The sequence below is a fragment of the Dipodomys spectabilis genome, unplaced genomic scaffold, assembly GCF_019054845.1.
Source record: "Dipodomys spectabilis isolate Male_0828 unplaced genomic scaffold, ASM1905484v1 ptg000179l, whole genome shotgun sequence".
Lineage (NCBI taxonomy): Eukaryota > Metazoa > Chordata > Mammalia > Rodentia > Heteromyidae > Dipodomys > Dipodomys spectabilis.
The window spans coordinates 5,903,045-5,928,674 of record NW_024870856.1 but is presented as its reverse complement, the minus strand read 5'-3'; the positions used below and the strand labels follow the sequence as shown (position 1 = coordinate 5,928,674).

At 41.1% G+C, this 25,630-nt stretch overlaps 1 protein-coding gene across 1 annotated transcript in view; it reads right to left on the bottom strand.

The window, feature by feature from the left end:
- The window catches only part of Ctnnd2 (catenin delta 2), a 788,751-nt gene that overhangs the window by 290,246 nt on the left and 472,875 nt on the right, over positions 1-25,630 (bottom strand). Inside the window, exon 9 of the mRNA XM_042695245.1 lies at positions 14,146-14,401. Coding sequence (XP_042551179.1) covers positions 14,146-14,401 — 256 coding nt within the window. The remainder of the gene's footprint in view (positions 1-14,145; positions 14,402-25,630) is intronic.

The window sequence follows — 25,630 nt, the reverse complement described above, 5'->3', positions numbered from 1 at the left end:
GGGAGAAGTTATCATTGGATCAATTAAAATGCAGTAATGGGGTGGAGTCTTCAGTGCTGCTTGGATTCCAGTCTCAGGTCCATGCATGGGAGCAAAAGGCTGTGGAAAAGATGTTAGCATGCTTATATTTTTCTCAGTCTAGTGTTGATTTTTTAAAGTACAATCATAAATATATTTAATGCAAAATTCAAACTGTGGTGAAGTATTTTAATGGTTTTAGAACTGAACGAATAAAACGGAAAAAGCGATGAGTATTTTATAGGAACCATTTCATTCTCAGAATGATCATGTTCGATCTTTTAATGCACTAGGGACTTTTAATCAGTGATTTTTTCGTCATATGTCCATATAGTGATAGGATATAATATGTGTATGTATGCAAACATGAATCTTTTTTTAAATCTCATTTTCTATACCCTATACAAATCTTTTCAAATTTAGAGCAGATAAACGGATATGCATTGACTTGCATACTGTATTTTAAATGCTATATGAAATTTGTCTTCATTCACGCTAGCAGAATGTTGAACCAGCTAATCCAGCTTCCCTCTGGGCCTTCTCTGAGAAGCCATCACACTCCTGCTGGCCCCATTGGAGGACGCACAGGAAGGAGTACAACCTTGCAGAATCCCTAATATTCTTAAGATCTGACCTGGGACGCAGGCAGCAAGCTCTGTGCTTGACATTCACCCCAAACCCAGCCTCGTGAGGAAGCCTACAAGGACCACCATCACGAAACACTCAGGTTGGGTGGTTTTAACAGCACATCTTTATTTTCTCACACTGTGGGGCTCTCAGTCCAAGATCAAGGTGCTGGCAGGTTTCTCCCAAGCTCTTTGGGCTTGGCTTGCAGCCGGTCACTTTGCACTGTTCTCATGGGCTGTCTGGTCTGCGAGACGCATCCATGGCATCTCTTGCTGCCAGTAGAGCCTCACTCATCCTAATGACTTCACTTCACCTTAACCACCTTTTTAAGGACCTCATCTCCAGGTTTTATCATACTTTGAGTACTGGGGGTGTAGACTTCAACAAAGGAATTTGCAGGACACACCTGAACCCACAGTACTATTCCTGAGCAAGCTGGGGCTATTGGGAGAGAGAGAGAAAGAGAGAGAGAGAGAGAGAGAGAGAGAGAGAGAGAGAGAGAGAGAGAGAGAGAGAGAGAGAAAGAGAGACAGACAGACAGACAGACACAGAGACAGAGAACCAGAGAGACAGAGAGATAGAGACAGAGAACCAGAGAGAGAACCAGAGAGAGAGAGACAGAGAGAGAGAGACAGAGAGAGAGAGAGAGAGAGAGAGAGAGAGAGAGAGAGAGAGAACCAGGGCAGGGTCTTAAGCCTGTGCCACAGCAGCTAGGCAGGCAGAGACAAAGAGAAGGGTAAAATGTCAGAGGGTAAAAGCAAAGGGTCCCAGATCCCGTCAACACTGCAGGCCCTGCAGGAAGGCTGAGCATACATTCATGGCTCGGCATCATGTTCAGTTCCTGCTCAAGCCCTCAGAACCACTCTGGTACCCAAGCTCGTGAACTGGTTTTCAATGAACCCTGCCTGGCTGGGGCTGCTGAACTGGCTTCCGTCTCTTTCAGAGCCTTCTGGAAACTTACAAGGAGCTTCTATTGACTGAGCCAGCCAGAGTGATTCTCATTCCTGGCCACTTGTAAGGGCTCCCTGCAGAGAGTGAGCTAATGCCACATGCTACACACAGCCAACTCAGTTCAGCTGAGGGCCTGGGCATGAATGACAGATGCACAGAGAAGGTGCTCAGACCTAAGGTCACCATGGGGCTTTGCCTTTACTTGTTCTTAGAGCAGTAAGTAATCCAACAGAAACTGCTGGCCTTGGGATGGATGAAAACGTCTGTTTATTGAGGGTTTAAAGTTATTTGTGCAGAAGCAGGTCCAATCTGTATGTGTATGCCTCTGCATGTATCCGTGTGTAACTGCATGAGTACGTTTGTGTATGTGTTTATATGTGTGTGTGTGCATGCATGCGTACATGCACAGCGATCAGCAGACACACAGTGTTTGATGTTCTTCAAGGTCCCACTTCCTGTATTAGCAAGACTGTTACTCCCAATCTGGTTTCTGATAAGTGTAAATTTGCTAATATTGCAGGCATCCTGACCACAAAGGACAGTAAGCACATGACAGGGCCCCTGCAGAAACATGTCTCTTTATCTAAAATAAAAAAGCCTATTCTTAATATTTCCCTTTCTAATGTCACAACACTTTACTGCTGTTATAGATGTTAATTGCCACTTACCCTAATGAGTTCTTTTCTAATGTAATCAGGCCTGGCTGGAAATAGAGCAGGGTTGGTTGTAAAGAGGAGACAGGAAGAGAATCCCGTGGGTTCCTGGGAGGAGATGCTGTTTCTGTTAGCTGTCCTGGCATTGGCTGAAAGTCTTTTGATTTAGGACCTGCACAGTGAGTTACTGCCTTCTGTGTGGAGGGAAAGAATCTGAGTAGCAGTCATGAAACAGAACTTTCTCTCTAAATGCAACACGTATGGTGGGAACAAGATGAGGTTATTAAATAGAATTATGGGATGGCCAGCATAAGCAGTTACCATGGGTAATATTAAACAAAAATGCTGCTGATAGTTTTCATTTAAATTCAAGATATTTTTAAGTTGATATGATTTTTAAACATGATTATTTCCTAGTGAATATTATCACCTCATTTCAGTATCCAAAACAGCGCCTGGCAATTCATCCTCACTAAATATTTGTTGACTGAATGAATAAAAGTATGTAAAATTGATCACCATCAGGCAGTATTTCTGGCGTAATATGAATAAATATTTTTAGTCTGTAGGATAATATTATGCCATCTAATTTTTTTTAAAGCTACTTTACATTCATTCTTTTACCTAGGTCTTAGATTTAATATAATCAGGCCATCTATTACTGCAATGTATTATTATTACTGAACCATGAGAATTCACGGAGAAGGAGGTTAAGAAATTTACTTAGATCACACGGTTGGTAAGTAATAAACAGTGGACAGTTCTGCAGTGCTCTCTCTACAAGTGGGCTCTGGAACATCCAAGAGGGCTGTGGGTGATACAGCTTAAAAGCTCAGGTCTATTGGCCCACTTGATTTTACCTTCCTCCTTGGGGCTTCCTTCTGTCCATAGTAAGTGGTGTCTTCTTAAGTGCTGGCTCATAGCTTTTCCTCGTGATAAAATATACATGGCATATATCTTACCATAACTATTTCTAGGATATAGTCAGGAATATGAAGTTCCATTACAGCATCACACAAGGATCACTATCATCCCCAGAATACATTCGTGATTCAAAATAGAAAGTCTGTATGCTTTCAATGCTCACTCCTCATTCTCCCTCCACCACTGGCAACCACACCGCCATTCTCCTTTCTGTCTATGAATTTGATATTGTAAGTATCCTAGACAAACAGACCTATAATATCTGTCCTCTAGGCCTGGCTTATTTCACTTAGCATGTTGTCTTTGAGATTCGCTATGTGTTTCACTGTGTTTTATTTATTTTTTGTTTTTGTTTTTTTTTTTTTGGTCCGGTCATGGGGCCTGAACTCTGGGCCTGGGCGCTGTCCCTCAGCTCTTCAGCTCAAGGCTAGCGCTCTACCACTTGAGCCACAGCACCACTTCCAGCTTTTTTCTTTTTGCTTATGTGGTGCTGAGGAATTGAACCCAGGGCCTCAGGCATGCAAGGCAAATGCTCTACCACTGAGCCACCTTCCTAGCCCTCACTGTGTTTTAAAGTGTTAGTGTTTTACTCCTTTTTAAGATGATAAGACCCCATTTTCTGTGTGTGTGTGTGTGTGTGTGTGTGTGTGTGTGTGTGTGTGTGTACTATTTTATGTTTTATTATTCATTAGTTGGTAAATAGTTGGATTTTGTTGATCTTTTAACTTCTGCTTTTCCATGAAAACAAGATAAAGGAAGTTCCATAGCAAATAACAAAGAGGGAGGTTGACAGTTGGGTGAGATAATCACTCAGATTAGGTAAAATGAAGCTTCCAGAAGGATTCAATGCCTGGAGAGTATCATTATAAACGATGGTTTCTTTACACAGGAATCCAGGACAGACGAGCAGGGATAACTGGCTCTGCTCCGTGAAGTCTCAGAATTAACCTGGAAGACCAAAGATTTGACTGGTATGGGGGTGATATAGTTCAAACTTGACATGCTCACATGGTGGGCAAATGGGCTTCACCACGGGGCTGCTAACGTGTCCTGCGGATGAGGACCTGGCCTCCCTGCCGTTGGAAGTGACACACTGGCACTTGTATACAGCACACCAGCCAGCCCAATAAGAGGTGGGAATGGATGCCCCCGATGGGACCCCTGGGGCCATCTTGGAAGCTTATTAGCTCAAACTTTAAACTTACTAGCTTCAAACTTATTAGCTCAAACTTTAAAACTTAATTATACACAGTCTGCTATGCATTGGGAGATTTTTTTCCAGAAATAATTAAGATTCTGAATATTACTGTTACTTGGAAGAACTTGAAAATATTCAGAAGAAGTACTACAATTCTAATAATGAAGAGGTCTGAATTCAAAAATGCTGGAAACACTGACTGGGTTTCAAAACGGGAAAAAGCACTCCAGGTCTTCATGGAGCATCCTTCAGCACTGAGCAGCCGTGTGGGGTAGACTGAGGCCCTGACTTTAGAGGTTTCTTGCAATGGCGCCGTCATCAAACTCAGTCTTAACTTCCTCTCCCTTTCCTTCTCTATTTCTTCTTCTCACCCTCTTCCTTATTTGCTTTCTCCTCCATTTCTTTGTCTTCTTAAAAGAAATTTCCTAGCTGGTTCAGCACCCAGTTAAGAGTAGTTGAACTTGATCTTCAATAGGGGAAAAAATGAAGTCATGAGACTTGTCAAACTATGAGACCAGTCATGATGGAATTTCAGGTTTAAATACATTTTCCCTCTACACAACAAAATGCTAATTTTCTTTCTAACACTACCTCCAAATTAATGAGCGTTATTAGCTGCAAAACTTCTCAAGAAGCATTGGGAATTAATTTCCATGACTTAACATCTGACAGGCAACTACGATCTGCCTTGCAAGACAGTACATGTTTTGAATGCTCCATTTTGCCCTCAAATGTTCAAAGCCAATGGGGAAGAGAAGGGACTCGTGATGTGAAGCCAAGTATCAAAACTGGTTTGTACATAGTCAAAGGGGACCTTGCGTTTTCACTGTGGTGGGATGAACAGATTAGTTGAAACATATTGAAAGAAAAGGTTTTCCATAGTATGGTAAGTGGAGAACAAAAAAGGAGAAAGAGTCTTTTAATTAGAAACTGGCCAAGCTATAAAAGGGTTTAGCATTTAAATAACAAATAATTTCAAAAGGTAGAATACAGCCATGGATACCTCTTACATGTGGAACACCTAAAAAATGTGCCTTTCAGAAATCTAGTAACTGTGGCCACTCTATATTTCTATATGGGACACAATTCTGTGCTTTTCTGACTGTATGACGCTGTATTTTTAGTTTGGAATGTTCTATCACTATTGATTAAAAAGCTAGACAGTAATACTTCATACTTTGTTAATATTTTGTGATTGTTTATACTTTATAACAATAACTTTATATAAATTTCATAGTTCTTTGCTCTATAAATATGTGCAGAATCAATAAAAAGTATATATAAATACCTACGTATACTTAGAATTGTGTATATATATTTTCTATATGTCAAACTGATGAGGGCCTATACATGAATATGTGTACTTACATACTTACATAATATATCTGCACAAATATTTATATAATCTATAGATACACACATATTTGTATGCATGTGATACATATCTGCATGATCTATCATATAAAGGTAATTGTATGTGTGTGTGCATGTGCGTGCACATGTGTATGTGTGTGCATTTAAGTCTAGGACTAAAACTCTCCAGCGATGATGATCCCTGAGGGGTCACTGTGTAAACGATGAGGTTCTGTCCTATCTTCTTAGACGCTATTCGTAATGAGGGCTTGTACTCGTGGGAATCAACCCAGGGTGGCAGGGCACTGCCCTGCAGTTTTAGAGTCGCATTGAAGTGAGAACCCACACAACTTCCCTTTGATTCCTTTTGAGGCACAGAACCTTCTTTTGATTCCTTCAAAGCCACATTTCAGAACTCTGAAAGGTGTCAGATGGAAACTGAGTGGAAATGCACAGATTTTACATAAAAGAGTGGAGTGTTTAGATTTTATCGCTTCCTGGCTTAGTCTCCACAGGATTCCAGAGAAAGAGGTTCTCGCAGTTCAGGCATTAGCGACTTTCAGAGAAGCATCCTTCATAATATTCATATTCCTCCTGTGTCTTAAACCTCTCGCTCCACTCTTTCAACTGAAGATGGAGATCTATCACCCTCATCTATAGAGGGGCTTGCTGTGCACACATGCACTCTGATACCAGAATAATCATAAAATGGTTCAAGGAATGACTTCATTTGCAAGACTAATGCCTCTTCCCATCCTCAGGATGTCATGCACGAGGTCTCTGTGATGGTCAATCTCGACGTTCAACTTGACTGGATGGAGAGATTCCTGGGAGTCAGTGAAGCACACTCTGCTATATGTGGAAGGACGAAACAGAGACAATGGGCATGCGAGAACTGCCGGGGGGAGGGGGGACCCCGAACGTGGGCAGCACCATAGGCCGGGGTCTGGATGCAGCAGAGACAGAAGAGGAAGCGAGCCTGGCAAGGGCCTCCCTCCCTGCTGCCACTCCAGCTTCTTAGGCTCTCAACTTGGACTCACTCCAGGGGCTCCCCAGGGAGCTTCCCGGCATCAGCCTCAGAATGGGGCTGCTCCAGGGTCCCCCTTGTTCTGAGGCTTCTGTTTCCCTGATTGGAGCAACTACAAGATTCTTTGCTCCCCAGCGTGCAGATGGCTGTAGTGAGATTACCCAGCCTTGAGAAGGCAAGCTAACCCAATAAGTCCCATTTTAATATATATATATATATAATTATGTAACATACATTGATAGTATATAGATGTTATAAAGGGATTTATATCAATATATAACAAGTTAGACAAGAAATGTACTTATTATCTTATTTATATAACTGTAACCCCTCTGTATATCACCTTGACAATACTAAATAAATAAATAATAAATAAAATAGTTGTACAAAGGGTTTTCAATTAAACAGGTCAACTTATGTGTGCAATGCAAAAACATAAAATCTACATAAATAAAATATATACACATACGTACACATTGTGTTAAATCTGTTCCTACAACTCACTATATTTCGTCAACCTGAACATAAGATGATGGGCAGTAACTATGAAGCGGAAAGTAAGATAAACTACTAACTACAATAACACTACCACCAACTTTTGTTTGTACGTGCTGTCTCTGTAGGTGGCAGTGTAAGTAACATGCTTAGACTTTCAGTGTTCTGACTGCTCTTTCTCCAGGCTCTCTCTGCAAGCGGATGGTATCACAGATGTAGCCTCTTCCATAAACCTGGTAAGGACTGCATGATAGTTTCATGATGGCAAGGGAATTCTCAGTTGTTTCCAGTTAAGGGAAAGACACTATCTCTGTACTGAAACAGAGTCCGGTAGACCTAAGTCCCAAAGGACACATGTTTTTCCTTACATGTGAAAGCTAGATTATGAATTTATAAGAAAATGCATTGGGTGGCACGCAAGTGTATACAAATGTATTAAATAAAACATTGTAGCTTCAGGGGAAAACTCAAATAGTGTAATACCTTAGAAAGGCAAAGGCAAAGAAAACTCCAGGATGCAGGTGTTCAAAAGGGGGTGAAATGGGGTCAAAGGAAAAGGGGAGGAGAAGCGGGGGGGGAGGTGCAGCCAACATCCGACAAAATTAAGAAGAGTGAGGGACAAGGTGGTAGAACAGGAATGGGTGAGAATATTGAAAGGGGTGACCCAGATCAAGATGCCCATTGTATCTATCTATCAACTGCCTTATCAACTGGCAAGTCCTATTGCTTAAAGACAATGTAAAAAAATGGGAAAGAAAACATTCAAGGAAAGTTCTGAAAAGATGACAGTCCTGGATCACGAGAGATTCACTTGGAGGTTGTTAAACACAAGTTAAGTGAGAGAGGACACCTTAGTTAGTGATAGAAACTGAGCATAAGATGATCATTGGCCCTCAGTAGAAGACAGCCAGGGGACAAGGTGCTGTACTACTGTGTTAGGTACAAGGTGTTATTGTGTGTGTCAGGTGCTACTGTGTTAGGAAGGACCTACAGAGCAACATTGGCTTCTCCATGGTCAGCTCTAGATATTTTGGATTTGGGGATTGGCCGCAAATAATCCTGTGATATCCAGAATTCTTGCTGCCAATTTTTATAAGCCACAAACTCTTTCCCAGATATGGTCAGCCCCTGACCTTGAACAGAAAATGCTTTAGTGACACCCCATGGACTGGAGAGAGCCAAGATACAGCATCCTTACAGGAGAAGTCTTCACTAAGGCAGCTCAGAGACCATGATGCCACCATCAGAGCCGGTGGGTTTCTACTGAGGATGACTACCCAACCAGTCATTACCCTGGGTAGACAGGTTCATTAGACATGACCACCCATACTTCATCACCCCAAGTCCCATGTCAGGGAGGCCCTCATACCAAAGTCTTCAGCAAAATGATGGGGTGGCATGACTCTAGAAATGAATTAGTGTTTTAGAAATGCGAATGTTTACTCCCCTGTGTGGTTTTGAAGACAAGGAGGCAAAATAGCTTTCTAGGTATGAAAACAAAAATCAGTATTGGCACAGATGAGGATTGTGTATGGACGTAATTTTCCTTTAAACAGACAAAAGGAATCTGGAAAGGGATTTGTACAACAAACACAGATCATTTTGTAGCGAAGTGTTTTCTTGCATCTTCCAACTCTCTCTCCTTCTTGGCTGTTGGCGCTGAGCTCTTCCCTCTTCCCCCTGGCTTGAGCCCTCCTATCTCTTGCCAATACTGGCTTCCAGTGGGAGATGCTCTGGACATCTGCTCTGGAATCTTTCTTCCTTCCAGCTCAGAGCCTCTAGATCTTCCTGCATGTCTTCTGTGCCTCTGACTCCCAAGCACCATTTTAAACGTCAACCTAGGAGCTCTATAGGGCGGGAGGTGACAAATTTATCTCCAACATGGGGGTGCAGATAATGCAACAGGTCACACATGTCCTCCTTGTGTGAGGAAGCATCTCCTGGACATTAAGGTCTTCGTGTACTCCATCATCACTTGCACTACACCTCACGGACAATGAGGTCATTGCAGAGAAGACCATGCCTCAAATTATACTCAGGCAAGAATTCTCCACCTTTGAGTTTGAAGTCCTTCAACAAGACAGGTCCCAGCTACTATTCACCCACACAGGGGACAGAGGGTACCTCACGGCTGAGCAAAGAGGTGAGTGGAGAGAACACCAGGATGTAGACTCTCTTCTATTTAACTAAACAAAATGAGGAAATGGAAGCCTCCCCTCCCCCCGAGCATCACCCAACCCTTTGGGTTGGCCATGACGCTCTCATTGGCCCACATTTTGGACAGTGGTAAGCCTTGATAGGGAGAAATGTGCAAGAACACTCTTGACTGTTCTCCAGCCTTGCATGAGGCACCCTACCACTGACGTGCGTTGGTCCATGTGAGGTTCAAATTGTACTTCCTGCTTTAAATTCATGCTCATCAGAAACAATGGAAGCTGGATCAAGAGCTGATGCAATGCCCAACCACCATCGATCTGAGCCGGGAGCCACGTGCGCCAGCTTTGGTGACCAGTAAAGACGATGCCAACCACCTAATTCTCTGTTGTGCTTTCTCATCAGACCACATTACTCTTTACAAAGAAGGTTATTGTGATTACAATGTACCGTGAAGTAGGACATCTAAGCATGTTTCATCTTTAACACACCTGCTTTGAGGTCTGTTTTCAGTGCGTATCTGTTTTACAGTGCCCATAGTATCTTTGTGTTTTGGTAAGCCTGGGTAAGTCAGCTGACTGCTGTCCCCTCAAATGAATTACTCAGGAGCTCATAATATGACTCTAGAAACAAGGTCTTTTCGGATGTAATTAAACGAAGCCACAGGGGATTAGAGGAGACCCTGAACCCAATGCCTGGTATCCTCTGAAGAGGAAAGAGAAAGAAAAGGGAGAGAGAGAGAGAGAGAGAGAGAGAGAGAGAGAGAGAGAGAGATGAGAAGGCATAATAAGACTAGACCAATGCAGCCACAAGCCAAGGCATGTCAGAGCTACCAGAAGCTACAATAATCAAGGCTTCACTTTGAACCTTTGGGAGGAAAATAGGACTTCTGACATGGTGATTCCAAATTTCTGGCCTATAGAACTATGAGAAGAAATGTCTGTTGGTGAGGGCCAGCCAGTGTGTGATAATTTGCTCGGATAGCTGTTATAATCTGAAGGTGTGCCCTCAACGAATGCATATGCTGAAATACAATCATCAGAGCAATAGTACACATCAGGGAGCATTTCTGGAGAGGTGATTAAGGCTAAGAGTAATGCCCTGATTAGTTCCTTTTTAAAGAGACTCCCAAGAATGGCTTTGCCCCTTCCACATGAAGAGACAGAGTAAGAAGATGCAATCTATGAGCAAAGGACCCTACTAGACATGTAACCAAGCTTCTGTCATGTGCACCTTGGACTTCCAAGGTTGAAACCATTAAGAAGCCAACGTCTCTTGTCTATAAGTTGCTCTGCCTGGAGTATTTTTGTTGTGGTAGCAAGCAGATTAAGACAACAGCCCCTGAAAATTTTGTGCACTGGGATCATAGTTTATTACAAAACACACTCCTGGATAAGGTGCGGGATGATGATGAGTCGGAGGTGCTGTCCTCTGCCTGCTCTGTGTCCTTGCAGAGCCGAGGCCTAGAATTTCAAAGGGGTCTCCTCACCTGACCTCCAGCCATTTCCTCTCTACCTGAAATCTTTACTCAAAAAGTTTTCTCTCTTTCCATCATGTGTAAATACTGTCTACTGCTCCTGGCTTGTGCTCACAGGCTGGTGATCTTCAATGCTTCTTATCATACCTGTGTGACTGCACTGTACTGTACAGCCATGTGGAAGTGTACCTTTCTCACACTGATTTGTGTCACACCTGTAGGGTTGCCTAGAACTTTCCATGTTAAAGTTATGCACACCATATCTAGTGTTTTCAGCTGGATCTGGAGGGAAGGGCCCAGAAAAATGAGGGCTGTACCCTTGGGATAGCTCTGGATATGCCTCTAAGAAACTCTATGGAACACATAATAGGACTCTCAAATTTCTAAGGGACATGAAAAAGGCTGAGAATAATTACACTGAAAAAAATCCCTGGGACCCAGAAAAGACTTTTGTAGTGCCAAATAACGGAAGTCCTTTCATAAGAAGTGCGTAGGAAGTCTCTTACCTCACTTGAAAATAAAACTTTAAAACTGAGGTTAGGTATAATTCACCCATAGCTTTGTAGTAGGCTAATGAGAAAAAGAGTTGGTATTATACTTGATTGTACAATGAATATTGTTACTATGGTCACAGTAGTCAGAAATAGAGAATCTGTCAGTCAGCTGGTCATAGCAGTTCTCACCTATAATCCCAGTAATTACATGGTAGAGATGACAGAATGGAAGTTCAAGACCAGTCCAAGCCAAAAGTCAGCAAGACTCTATTGCAGAAACAGGCCATGCATGGTGGTTGATACCTATAATCACTTCTTGGGGAGGCAGAGATTGGAGGACTGTAGGGCAGGGATAGTTTAGGAAAAGGCACAAGACCCTGGTTTTAAAGCAAAGTAAAAAAAAAAAAAAAGCAGAAGGCAAGGAAATTGCTAATGTAATAAGTAATAGAGCGCTTGATTAGCAAATCTGAGGCCCCAAATTCTATCCCCAGAACCTCAAAAAAAAAGTCAGATTTGGGTTATACTTTTAGCTCTCCAAGATTCAGTTGGCCTATATGTAAAACAGGTATTGCAAAAAGTCATGTTCCTTTTTAATGTTTTAAAGCAACCTGGAAAGGTTTCCGTTAAATAATAAATATAAAATATTTCATGCTGAATATGAGTCATACTAACTAATTGATTTTAATTATCATCATTATTAAAACAGTAATGGACCATTGTAAATGTAATCATCATCTTTTTATGAGGAAAACCCATGATAAACCCAGGCTGGACAAAGTCACACTTGCTCTCTGTCTCAATTTGTTGTTGAGAAATGAGACATGGGAGAGGAACTGTCCACTGGGGTCCACCCGGAGGCTGCTGACAGTGAGCACAGGGACAGGAGTCCTGGACACAAAGGGTGGGAACTGCAGTCATTCTCTTCCAAGCCCATTCTTTGTAGAGGGAACTGGCGCATGCTTGGTACAAGGTCAGGGAATAAATAAATAAGCACAGAGATTTTGTATCAAAATAAATGAGTGTGCGTGGTGTGGGTTATATAGAAAAATGAGAGAAAGCAGAGGTCTGAAGAGATGGAGAGGGGCTGATGCTGGAGGTACTAAGGTAGAGGTGGTGTGGGCATGCGGCTGACTTAAATAAATAAATTTAAAACTCTCAGGAGCTCTTCCAACTCGGAGAGTCTCATGCAGTGAATGCTGGATAGCACTCTTCTGACATTTCAAGGTAAATAAATAATTACTACACATTTGAAAACTAAAAATCCTTCTATTGGAGAAAAAGTTTATTTTCATGAGTGGTACATACCTGTAATCCTTGCCCTACAGAATCTAAGATAGGAGGATCATGAATTATGTAGCCAGCCTGGGCTACAAAGCAAGACCCTGATTCAAAATAAAAAGTACTCTCAACTTCCATACACAATGTTAAATACGAGTATTGCCAATTCAATGATACATTTTTCTAGTTTAGCATTGCTTAATAGTTGACTGTTGTTCAATTTCTATGCATTTTCAGTTGAGCATTAGGAATAAAAATATTTAAAATAGTGGTGAGTTATAATCTGAAGAATATTCTAAACAAGAATACTTAAAATTTAAGGCCGGGCTTCAGTATCAAGACTTCAGAAGAAAGTTCTATTGACTCTGAAATCTAGAAAACCAGCACCCTGAACATGCCTCTCATTTCTCAGAGTAAGCAGTGAGCACTTATTAAAATCCAATTTTATAATGGAGGTTGTACCCAATACAGTATTTAGCAAGGACCTTCCAAGTGGATTTGATTTGTACTACGTTGGCTTTCTTAAAGAATACCGTAAGTTCGCTCTGTCCTTCACATTGGTATTAGTATTTCTTTTTGTAAAGGAGTCTATGGATACTTCTCAATACAGCACACAGGAATCCATAAGCTCAGTCAGTGAAAATTCATCAAGACGGATTTTAAATTTATCACCACAATCAGACGACATGCCCTACCATACGGAAACACCAGAAATCTGATGTATCTGTAGCATTCAGAGATACAGAGTATATGTGTGTGTGTGTGTATAAATATTATATGTATAATATATATACAATTTATATACAATATATAATATTTATGGGGCTCTATCTGCCCAAATCCAGTGGCTATGAATAAAATATTATTTACCCCTACAGGGAATCAATTCCAACTTGAGAAATAGAGCATTGCTTAATCCTCTCCATTGTTGGAGAAAAGAAAGAGAAAAAGAAATACCCAAAAGTAAGTTTCTTTAATCAACTATTCCACAGTTTTTGGTTATCAATTCCCAAACAATTTTATTCTAATGTTTATTTGCAGACAGAGAGAAATGAAGGTAATATAGAACTTGTAAAGTTTTTAGACTTGGAAGAATGCCTTGGCATTCTGATAAATAGAAGAATACGCAATGACAGAGAATGCTTCCAATGATACCATAAAGCACCTGACTGAGATAATCACCCATCTCCTGGCCTCTTGTTTGCTTCCACTGTAAGAAAGACAACTCCAGATCTCATGAAATGACCTACAAATGACACCCACGACAATTGTCATCTCTGTTTCTTTACCTATCTTGGTACTGAACCACAGAAGAAAACAGGAATACCCACATTAGAGGCCCAAGCCCAGAGCATAAACCCTAAGAAAAGACAACACTTTCACATTTAGTCAGTGTCACAAATGTAACTGGGATTTGTTTTTGATGATAACGGCATTCAAAATACTCCGTGGTAAAGCATCTTTGAACATCTCAGGGAGACAAAGAGTTCACCCACCTGGGATCTTTCTGAATGCTGTCGATGGACGGGGACCTGGCCAAGGTGCCTTCGGGCGGGAGGGCAGGGCCGGACTTGCTGTATGGAGACTCCACAGAGGGACAATACTGCAGCTGTCGGTAGGGGTCAGCGTAGTTGGAAGCCGGGCCCGCGGCGTAGCTGGCCCGCTGGAAGGTGGCTGTGGCTGCGCTCTGTGGCCCATGCTGGCTTCCTGTGCGCTGCAAGGGGACGGAGTCGACACCAGGAGAAGAAGGGGCTAGGACAGGAAAGTAGGGACAAAGTAAAAAACTGAGGACCTGCTCACAGAAACGGTTAACCAGGTCTAGGCAGGGGGGAAATCACACACACATAAAAAAAAGGGGGGGTTTGAAAGAATAAAAAGAAATCAATCTGTTATATAACCCCATTTATTCAATGCTAGCCCATCAAGTGATAATTAATACACTTCTTCAAATACAAGTCTTACAGTTGGTTTGATCATGGACACAACACATCTAGGGTATGCCTACTAACAGCCAAGGAGAGGTGTCTTCACCTGAAATGTGAACTCTGTATAAAATGGAAACCCAGTGCTGGTGGCTTATGCCTGTTATCCTAGCTACTGAGGAGGCTGAGATCTGAGGGTTGTAGTTCAACGCCAACCCAGGAAGGAAAGTCTGTGAGACTCTTTTTTTTTTTTTTGTCAGTCGTGGGGCTTGAACTCTGGGCCTGGGCGCTGTCCCTCAGCTCTTCAGCTCAAAGCGAGCGCTCTACCACTTGAGCTACAGCGCCACTTCTGTCTGTGAGACTCTTATCACCAATTAACTACCAAAAAGCTACAAGTGGAGCTGTGGCTCAAATAGTAGATGGCTAACCATGAGTAGAAAAGCTTAGTGACAGCATCCAGGCCCCAAGTTCAAGCCCCATGACAACAGAACAACAATAGCAACTAAAACACCCCAAAACCAAAAGCCACAACCCAACACCAATGCTGAGACCCAAGCTGCCAATGTAGCTCGGTGGTCCAGCGCTTGCTTGCAAGTATGCAAGGAATTAGGCTTGATTTTCCCTCACCATTTGAAAGTAAAATCCAGAAGCAGCACAGAATATTTTGTAAGGAAGCATGGATGATTTTGTTGTTCAAGTTTAGAAATTTCTGGCTGTGTTTCATCAGCGTCATAAGTATATCTATATATCTATATATATCTATATTATATTATTATTATTATGTTATATATATATATATAGATAGATAGATAGATATCAAATTTAGGAAAGAAGTAATTTTCCTGAATAGGAGACTCCATAGGAAATAAGTGTAGGTCGGGTGTGGGTTTCCATAATTACTACCACCTCTGACCATGCAAGGCTGCTCTCCTTTCTGTAAAGAAACTCCCCAAAGATTGTGAGGTGACTGTATTTCAAGTAAAGCTGTCATAAAAACAAATGCATTTGGTGAAAGGCAGACCTGTGGGAGAAGGAGGAGAAAACCAGCCCAACTGCAAGGCAGACAAAATAACAAGCTGACTTAGCTTTTCCCAAAGTGTGTGCCTTTCTTTACTATGTCGAAGTTGTTCTGAGAAGGTGCTCACACAAGTTACTAGAAATCAGGTTGACAATTTCCAAACTGAATCTCTATCTTTGTTTCCTTCCTTGATTCTTTTTAGACCACTTCATGTCATTACTTTGATCTGGTTCTCAGAAATATTTATCATACTTTAGTTGCCATAGATGATAAAAAGATCATTTTTTATATGCATTAACTGTAACTGGTTCTTTAATGCTCCAACTGTGAGTTATGACTAGTATTAGACAATATAGTCATCACTATAGATCAGAATATACCAGAATTGTAGCTATTGGGTAGATTCAATTTCTGAGACCATCAGTGCTTCCCTGGATTAGATTCCAAGTATAAATCACATACCAAAACTCTCGATTTCTGGAGTATTACTTAAAGTTTATTTTACCTTCCCTAACATCAGAGGCCTATGTGAAATCAAACACACACACACACACACAAATTATGCTACGTTGAGAAAAAATGTTAAGAGTTGTGCTATATTCTTATGGTGAAAAACAACTTTTAATAAGGATTTCAGGGCTTCTCTTTTCCAATAAACGTCATATCTTATAGTAAAAATTTGGAGAGTATTCAACACAATTATAATGAAAATTGCAAAATAGTTAAGACAAATTTTCTAAACAAATATGCACATATTCCCATATAAGTGGAATTTTGAAATGATGAGGATTGTCCTGATCTGTATGTTTCAAGAACAATCAAATTGGGATAATAAACATAAAACACATAAGCAGAAAACCAGCTTTAAGGCATACAATTGTTAGGATTTATGTTTTCTTCAAAACATTGCTAGGATGTCTAACTAAAACTTCCATGTTAAAATTTATAAACAATGCAATTTATACTATGCTTAAAGGAGTTTAAAATCTAGGCAGGTCAACAGAGGTAAACAAAATTTCATTTTCTGCAAGAGTTGTTATAAACCAGCCAGAAAACCAAGAGGAAAAAAAGAAAGAAAGAAAAGAAGAGAAAGAAAGAAAGAAAGAAAGAAAACTAATCATACCTGACATTTTTTCATAGAAATCCATTTTTTTTCCACTCAGGAAATTCAATACCAAAGCTTAATCTTGCTAAAAACAGACTGTAGAAAAGCTCTTTTTTTTTTTTTTTTTTGGTAACTATACTTACAGAGAGTGATTCCCAGGAATGGAACCCAAGTCGGGGATGGGTAACAATCCTGAAATCCAAGGCGGCCTGTTTTATCACATACCCCAAGGGTAGCTAAGAGGAACTATCTGACCTCTGCCACACAGAATGGCTTGAAGTTATACCCAATTATAACAAGAGGGGAGGAGTCTGGGGAAAACACTGCCAAGGAGGAGACCAAAATTCGTGAAGAGTATAAGGGAATTGGGTGGACATGTGAAACTAAGTGTGAGATTCACTTATGCAGAGACAGAAAAGCTCCCTCTATATATCAGGAGGGAGGAGACCAATGGGTCTTTGACTTTGGCCCCTTTCCTCAGAATTCATTCGGAGCTGCGTTTATCAAGTCAGACAACTGAGTTCCTGCTTTGGACGTTCCTGCACTTCTCAGCTAGAGTTTCAAAGTTGGTGAAGAAACAGAATGGTAGCATGGTATTGCTGTTTGAGTTTAAGGGGGGAAAGCCTTAAATACTTAATGTGGAGAAAGTATCACAGACATAAGCCATTCTTACCGCTGCTATTGTCAGCACCGGTGACATCAGCCACATTGGATGGTGTGTACTATGTCCTGGGGTCTGGCCTATTGCCATAAGTGGGAGGTGACTCCTCTGGCCCCTGGCGCTGATCTAAGTGCCTTCCTCACTGGGACTCACAGCTTACCCACCAGTCCTGCAGGAGGGTCAGCTTGGCATTTTCTACTTACACCTGAGGCTCTGCAGCCTACAGTGCAGAAGCCACTGGGCAGGCTGGTCTCCAGTAGAAAAAGAACTCAAGTTATTCAGTCTCCAGAGAAGTGTATTACATTATGGTAATGGTCCTTTTTTATTTGTTTGTTTTGTGTGTGTATTGGTTGGTCCTAGGGCTTGAACTCAGGGCCTGGGCACTGTAACTGAACCTTGAGCTTTTTGCTAGAGGCTAGTGATCTACCACTCAAGCCACAGCTCCATTTCTGGCTCACAGACTTTTCTGCCCAGGTTGGTTAAGAACCTTGATCCTCAGGTCCCAGCCAAAATGAGTAGGTAGGATTACAGCTGTGAGCCATGGTCTCCTGTGGTAATGGTCCCTTTTAAAACAGCATAAATGACTATGATTGAATTACCTAATATGACAAGAAAAGTTGGAAAACTAGAGGAAGAGAAATGTCTACTGAAGAGAGAGAGAGAAGTCAGAGGGATTAACTGTCTGTAGATCATATTGTAATAAAAACAATGCAGAATGGCATATAAATTAATTTATTCTTCTAAATAAATTGCATATATTGAAACATTATAATACATGTCTATAATTACCTAATACATGAGATATGTGTGAAAGAATGCTAAAAATCTGATTTTGCTCATTTTCAGAAAAAAAATCAAAGAATGGTATTACATATAACGGTCTTGCTTTTACTTTACAGAATGTTGAGTCTGAGTTCAGTGATATTATGTTAGGAATAAGGGGGGCTGGGATACAGAAAAATTTTCAGAAAACTCATAAGAACTCAAAATCGTTCCTGTAGTTTTGGCTTTGGAAATGGTCACCTCTGCAGGAGTATTCTTCCTGATATTCAGGTGAAGGGAGCTTTTCAGAACTGCAACAGTGAAAATCAGAAATCAAATCTAAACTGTTCAATTAAAATATACCTATGAATCTGAGAGAAATGTAGAATATCAATGCAAAGAGGGAGAAAAAGAAATACATTAAAAACAGGTTCTGTAATAATACAGAACAAAGTGTGTGAAAACCTAATGGCTCTCAGACAAACCATTAATGATGCAACTATGTCATCTTTATTTTTTTTAATATTCATTAAAAAGCTATCCTATGAATTTTGGGGGTCGTTGTTTACTGTAAGTGAATTAAAAGTGTTAAATATCTAATATGCTGAAACTCATTAATGAGTTACAGTTGTTAGCATTAAAAATGTTGATCGTTGGTGGTGGTGCAGGCCTGTAATCCTAGCACTAAGGAGGCTGATATAGGAGGATCTGAAATGGGGGGCATCTGTGCTGTATAGGGAGTCACTGTCTCACAAAATAATGTTGATCATTTAGGGTACTGTACCTGCGGCATTAAAATGAGACATTATAGAAATTCAGGGCTCTGATTCTCTCCCGATGATTTTGGCCTTGGTGTATAGTATGCGAAGTAGGACTAGACATCCATATGGCGAAATGGATTCCACTGTCCATTTATTCATACACTGACACCATTCCTACATTTTCCTCCTTAATAGCAACTCAGTTAAACATTTTCTCTTATCTGAGTTGCTCAGCTCCACTCAGCTCTTGTAGTCTGGCTCCTCAGCTAAACTTCTCCATGGCAAATCTCTGAAGGTAAGGGCTTTATCTGCTGTGTAAACACTTCCCCGCCTCTGCCCTGCTCTGCAAGCAACCCTTCTCCCCTCCACAAGCTCCTAGAACTCAGTGAACTATGTCCCTGATCTCTTAGGCAGAGTTAACAAGCAGCCTCTTCTGCAGTGGCCTTGACTCTTCAACAGATTCCTTCAGGCTCATGAAAGTACCTGTTTGTTTTCTGGAGGGCTACACAAACAAAGCCCACTTTATCAGAGCATAGAGGGGTGCTTTATGCACTACATCTGAAACAGTTGGGGGGCAGTGAATCCTTTTCAATAAAATAAAAATGCTTTAGGAGTGATGGTACTATTTACTGCAAAGGGACAGACTGAAATATAGGAATCTGGAAAGTTCTTGGGAGAAGGAAAAAGAAACTGTGAAAACACAGCACACATTAACCTGTGTTATCTAGATAAATACATTATAAACAGATAATAAAGTATTTTAAAATGCCCTTTCTGAAAGTTCAGAGAATGAGGATACCAGGCCAGTGGCTCACACCTGGAATCCTAGAAACTCAGAAGGCTGAGATCTGGGCATCACAGTTTGAAGTTAGCCCCAGGCAGAATAATCTGCAAGATTCTTTTCTCCAATTAACTGGCAAAAAGCCAGAAGTGCTAGTTTTAAGCAGAAAAGCTAAGCAAGAATGCAAGACCCTAAGTTCAAGTCCCACTATTGACATTAAGTGACATGGATGTAGTAATCTGACCTCTGCTCTCTTCATGTCATGGAGAAGGAGCCTCTAGCCCAAATTTGGGATATTCCTTACAGTTTCTCACCTCAAAAATCTAACTATAAACAGCTCCCGAATTTCAGCACTTGTCACATCCAGGCTGATCCATGCAAAAATCAAAGGAAACTATTCAGGAGAGAAGTTAACACAAGTTTTAAACTTCATACATTATTATTTTCTCAAGGGGTAGCACGTGACACATGTTTATTGGTGGCAATGCAACTGTATCTCATTGGTGTTGGTGCTGCTTTCTTTGATAAAGACAACACTGAAAATGTTGGCAGAGGGCAAACACAGCCTTGAAGGTGGAGCTCAACGCTGGATGGAGTATATATCCATCGACTGAGGATGTATTGGAAAAAGAAAGACCTGTGAAATCCTATCCTAAAGAAGTTTCCTCCATTTCTTCTTGTCTTATTCTCAAAGAATTGGGAACGCAAGGTTTTCAATTAAGTAATATAAATTAACAACAGCAACAAAAATAATTGTTACAATAAGAATTGTTACTTTTTTATTAATAATCCTACTATCTATACACTGTAACAGTCATGCAGATTAGTAGAATCTGGCTCAAAAATTTAAGTGTGAAGAAATGTATAAAACGGAACACAGAAAAATACACATATTTAGTTCTACACATGTATTCTTCTATACACATTTATATGTATATTCAATGCTGCCCATCCTGATTGCCTTTGACCTAGTATGTGTGTGAGTTTGCTGTGGGTAAGGACTTGGGCTTCCAACATCGTCTACTCATTTTTCAGTTCTGAAAGGGAGAGCCTACATTACCTAGATAGATGGAAAGAATGAATAACAAGAGACTTCAGCACGAGCATCCTGTGAAAGCTTTTGCGTACAATGTCATTTCATGGCTCCATGGCAGGGACTGTACCTCTTTCACCAGCAGAAGAATTTACAAATGAGCAGGGAGGAAAAACTAGGTAGGCCCAGCCAGGAGGAAAACAGCCTCGTTGGGTGCTGGTGGCTCATGTCTGTAATTACAGCTACTTGGGAGGAAGAGGTTGGGAGCATTAGAGTTTCACATCAGCCTGGCAAAAAGGTTGGAAAGACTTCATTTCAACAGAAAAAACAATACTGAGCATGGTGGTGCATGCCTGTCATCTTAGCTATGACAGGAAACATAAATACGAGGATCAAAGTCTGCAAAAAAAAAGTGAGACCCTATCTCAAAAATAATTAGAGCATAAAGATCTGAAGGTGTGACTCAAGGAGTAGAGCAACTGCTTAGCAAGTGTGAAGCACTGAATTCAAACCCCATACCAGAACAACAGTCAACCCACCACCCAAGTGACAGACCCCAGCCGGCGCCCAGCCTCAACCTGTTTTACCTCATTTCTTCTTCTGTGAACACTCAACTTGAGAGCGTGCTTAGTAAATACAGTCCACACACTTTGAAGTGTACTTCTCGGCATGGAAGATTAAAAATTAATGTGGTATATCGGGGCTGGGAAGGTGGTTCAGTGGTGGCATGTTTGCCTTGCATGCATGAGGCCCTGGGTTCGATTCCTCAGCACCACATAAGCAGAAAAGAAAAAAAAAAAGCTGGAAGTGGCGCTGTGGCTCAAGCGGTAAGCGCTAGCCTTGAGGTGAAATGCTGAGGGACAGTGCCCAGGCCCAGAGTTCAGGCCCCACAACCAACAACAACAACAAAAATAATGTAATATAAGTGACTGGTTAAATCCATTTAAGTAGATAATTTGCTAGAGATGTGTATATATTGATGTATGAATAGCAACTTATCTACTTATTTTATATATAAAATATATATTATATATATACATTTTTTATATATATATACATTTTATATATATATATATATATATATATATATATATTCTTCAGAATCTGTACCATCATTCTCTTTGGCTTTTTCCTCTCAAAAGATGTGTAGCAAAAGCGCCTTCAATTAAAACCCCAATGGAGCTAGATGAAAAGCCCTTGAAAGCATTTTCCACCAAAGCTGGAAATGGGATGGGTGTGTGGAGGTGCTACTGTATTCACGGCAGACTCACTTCCGCTATCTGGGCTGCAATAAGGGACCGGAGCAAATGTCACACATAGGCAAGCAGGAAGGCCGCCCAGCATCACATGAGCAGGCTTCCTGGCTGCCCAGCCCTTCTAAAGTGTCAACTGGGATGCAGCACTCTCGTAGCTTTTCAGGAAGCTCAAACAGGTGGCAAGAGAACTAGGTATAAGAGCCAGTTGTTTGCAGAACAGAAATGACTGCTGGAAAAAAAAATTCTGCACCATCTTTCTGAATAGTAAATGACTTCATATCAAGGATGTGACAGGATGTGGTTATGGGGTATATGATGTGGCATATTATATTCTTTATGAGTTCAAAAATCTACCTGCTAAAAAACAAAATCCCAAAAGAAAGCTAAGCTGTTCAAACAAGTGTTAAGGGGCAACCCGCTAATCACTGATAATGGCTCTATAGTAGTATATCTCCTGTTAGCATATTATTTTTTATTATTTTCTCTACCTCTTCAGCCATATGCCAGTCCTTTTTATTTCTCATTCTTTTTTTTTTTTCAGAGAAAGTCTCACACTAACTTTGTTCAGGCTGGCCTTCAACCTTAATCCTGCTACCTGCATATACAGAATAGCTGGGATTATAGTACACACCACCATACCCAGCTCTGACATCTTCAGTGTTCTTAAATTCTAACTTTTGGTATTTCACTAAACCCTTCTGTGATAAAACCTATGAGCAAGTTATATAAACTACAACCTATTCAGTATTCAGTTGACTTCTAATCCTTGGCCATTATACTTTTCAAGATAGCTCTTCTTCTTGATGTGATACAAAGCAGAAGGTTAGATATCATCAGGGAATCATAGAATATCTTCCAAGGCAAAGCTAATTGCATCATTGATAAGGCTATGCTTACTGAATAGTTTTAATGAACGCTGTACTCATTACTCATTTGCATAGTACTATGAGTTCTTACAATTTTGAACCTTATCAATGGACTATTCTGTTATTGAGCACTGTTACTGAGCACTGTCTAAACAAACATATTCAAGGTCAAGGGTAGACTTTAAGCTCCCTTGGGTCTTCCAGTGTGTCTCACACATACTGTTTCTGCAGCAGATGTGTGATGTACAAAGCCATCCCACTCCACAGGTGAAAGTCGATGATAGCTACAAAGAAAGAGTCCAACAAGTCCAGGAACTAGGGCAAAACTGTCAAGTGTTCAAGCCGGGTTCCATACAACTGTGACTCTGCGCAGATCATTCATTACCTCTGGGCCATGGTTTTCTGATCTATAAAACAAGCGTCACAGCAGTGTCTTGGCCATAGGGTAGTTCTGGGATTAGTAAATCATCTCAGAGCAGTTAATACGGTCCCTAAGAGTGCTGCATGCTTTTACTATTGTTTCAAAAGCCCCAACCTCAGTCATAAGCTTGATTCTCTGCAACAAGCACCTATCTGATGTGTCTTCATTCCCATAAGGGGAACCACTGATGGAACCTAATGGGCTTCCGATCTCCCTGCAGCGTTGTCTGAAATGTTTTGGCAACTGAATGGAAGTTGGTCCAGCTAGTGGCCTATCACTCAGAGGCAGAACGATAATGAGAGTGTCCCGGACCACCTCAGCCACCAATAGGCTGAAAGCCAGTGGCCCTGAGCACCGCAAGTCTCCCGTCCTGGTTAAAACCTGTCCTCTTCTCCTAAGAGATTAGAATGCCTATTTTAATCCTGGATATGTCTTCAAGGTGTGAGTGGCAGCTTCCTCAGCCCTCCTTTCTCCATCAGGCTGGCTCTGGTAGAGTTAGTTTTTGGGCTTAGGAGGTGGTGTGCGGACAGGTGCAGGGGAGAGAGCTATGGCTAATGCTTAGCAGCTGGAATGAGGTGGCGTTTCCTACACTATCTGTTTTCCCGATAGACAATCCATTGAAGTTCTAGAAACTTCCATTGTATTATAGAAACCACAGTTTCTCAAAACTGCCTCCATTTCAAAGGTGCAGGGTGGCCTGGGTCTTACACCTTTGGAAGTCACAGCTTTGGCGGATTCCCATGGCAGCCACTACTGAAACGCATTCTCAGGGAGAAAGAAGACACCTGTTTGCTTGGGATGAGTAGTGATGGACAGCATGGGGCAGGAGCTGGCAAACTTCAGCAGAGGTCCAGACAAGAAACACTCCTGGTTTTACCAACCATATGGTCTCTGTGATAGCCTCTAATCTCTGCCGCTGCAGAGCAAAGCAGCTCCGGGTACAAATATGAGCCCAAAGTGGGCTGAGGCTGTTATTCACAGATAGTGACATTTGAATTTTATCATTGCCTTGTACCCTGACACAGGATTCCTCTCTTCATCTTACAACCAATCTTAGTTCTCAAGTCACACAACAACAGGTACCAGTTGGCTTTGGTCAGTATGCCACTGCTTGCTGACCCAGGCTTAGATTTTCTCCTTGTGTTCTGCTTATAAAGTGAGAATGCCTTCTGCTGGGCTTCATCTGACATAGATAAATTAAGGTTTCTTTCTTATGATGGATAACTTTTCATCAAACCCCTAGTAGTTTATTAAGCCATAATCCTAACGGCATATGAATATGGAACAGAGAATCAATTAATCCCTTTTGTTCTCATTGTCATTCAAATTAGGTTTGAAATGTCACTGGGGTTTTACCTCTTTCCTTACAAGGGGTTCCTATAAAGAAAATTCAGTGTTCAGTGGTGTCCAACTCCAGAGCAGAGTGGGTCTGGTCTAGGAGGACAAAGGTGAGAGAAAGCTGACCAGACTAAGCAGGCTTTGTTTTTATTATCTAAGCCAAGATAAACAAGCCATGTCTTCTTAACACGGCATGGTATTTATGAGGTTAAAAAAATCATGTTTCGTGCCTTCTTTCTCCTGAAGGAGGGAAATACTGACCCATAAATATCAATAAGCAACTATAAATGTATAAATCAGCTTGTTTTGATTCAGTCATGTAATTTAGTTATCATAATGCATTTTAACCACGTTGTTCCTGCACTTAGTGATCAGGACAAGTTACAATATCATGAGGTGGCAGAGCTCTGGGCCAAGCAGCGTGTGCTGTTCCAGATCTCATCCCTGCCGGGGGCAGGTGCTTCAGAAGGAAAGAAGAAGCAACACACACCACCTTAAAACAGAAACACCACCTGCGCCATCAGCAGCCTGAGGCTTTGTCCTAAACGCACCTCCCAGCATGCCTTTACTGTATTTTCATATCTAAGAGAGCTACAGAGGGCAGAAACAGCTGTCTTTCTTCTTGAGACTCCTGGATGTGTAGAATTCAAAGTACAGGAGAGCCAGACAGTGACTAAATCACAAGCAACTGCCAGCATCTGAGCCGAGCATCAACTGGAAACATCCTGATTCAACCTACAAATATGTATGCAGCTAATCTAAGTGTGCCTTTCAAAATATGCTACACTTTTATTCCTCCTACCCCAAGCTCACGAAATGGGTAACTACACCATTAAAATGCACTTACCATGATCAGAAATTTGCATTTTTGGTCATACCTAATGACTGTTTTCTTAAGAGTGTGTATAGTCACTAAATAAATTAATAAGGATGTATGAAACATTAGTTGATCTTCGTTTGTACTTTCCTCTGTAACCAAACCACCTCACAACCCTCTGTTTAACTCTACACTTCATAATATCTCCAGCTAGGGAAACTAGAGACCGCTGTGCTCTTC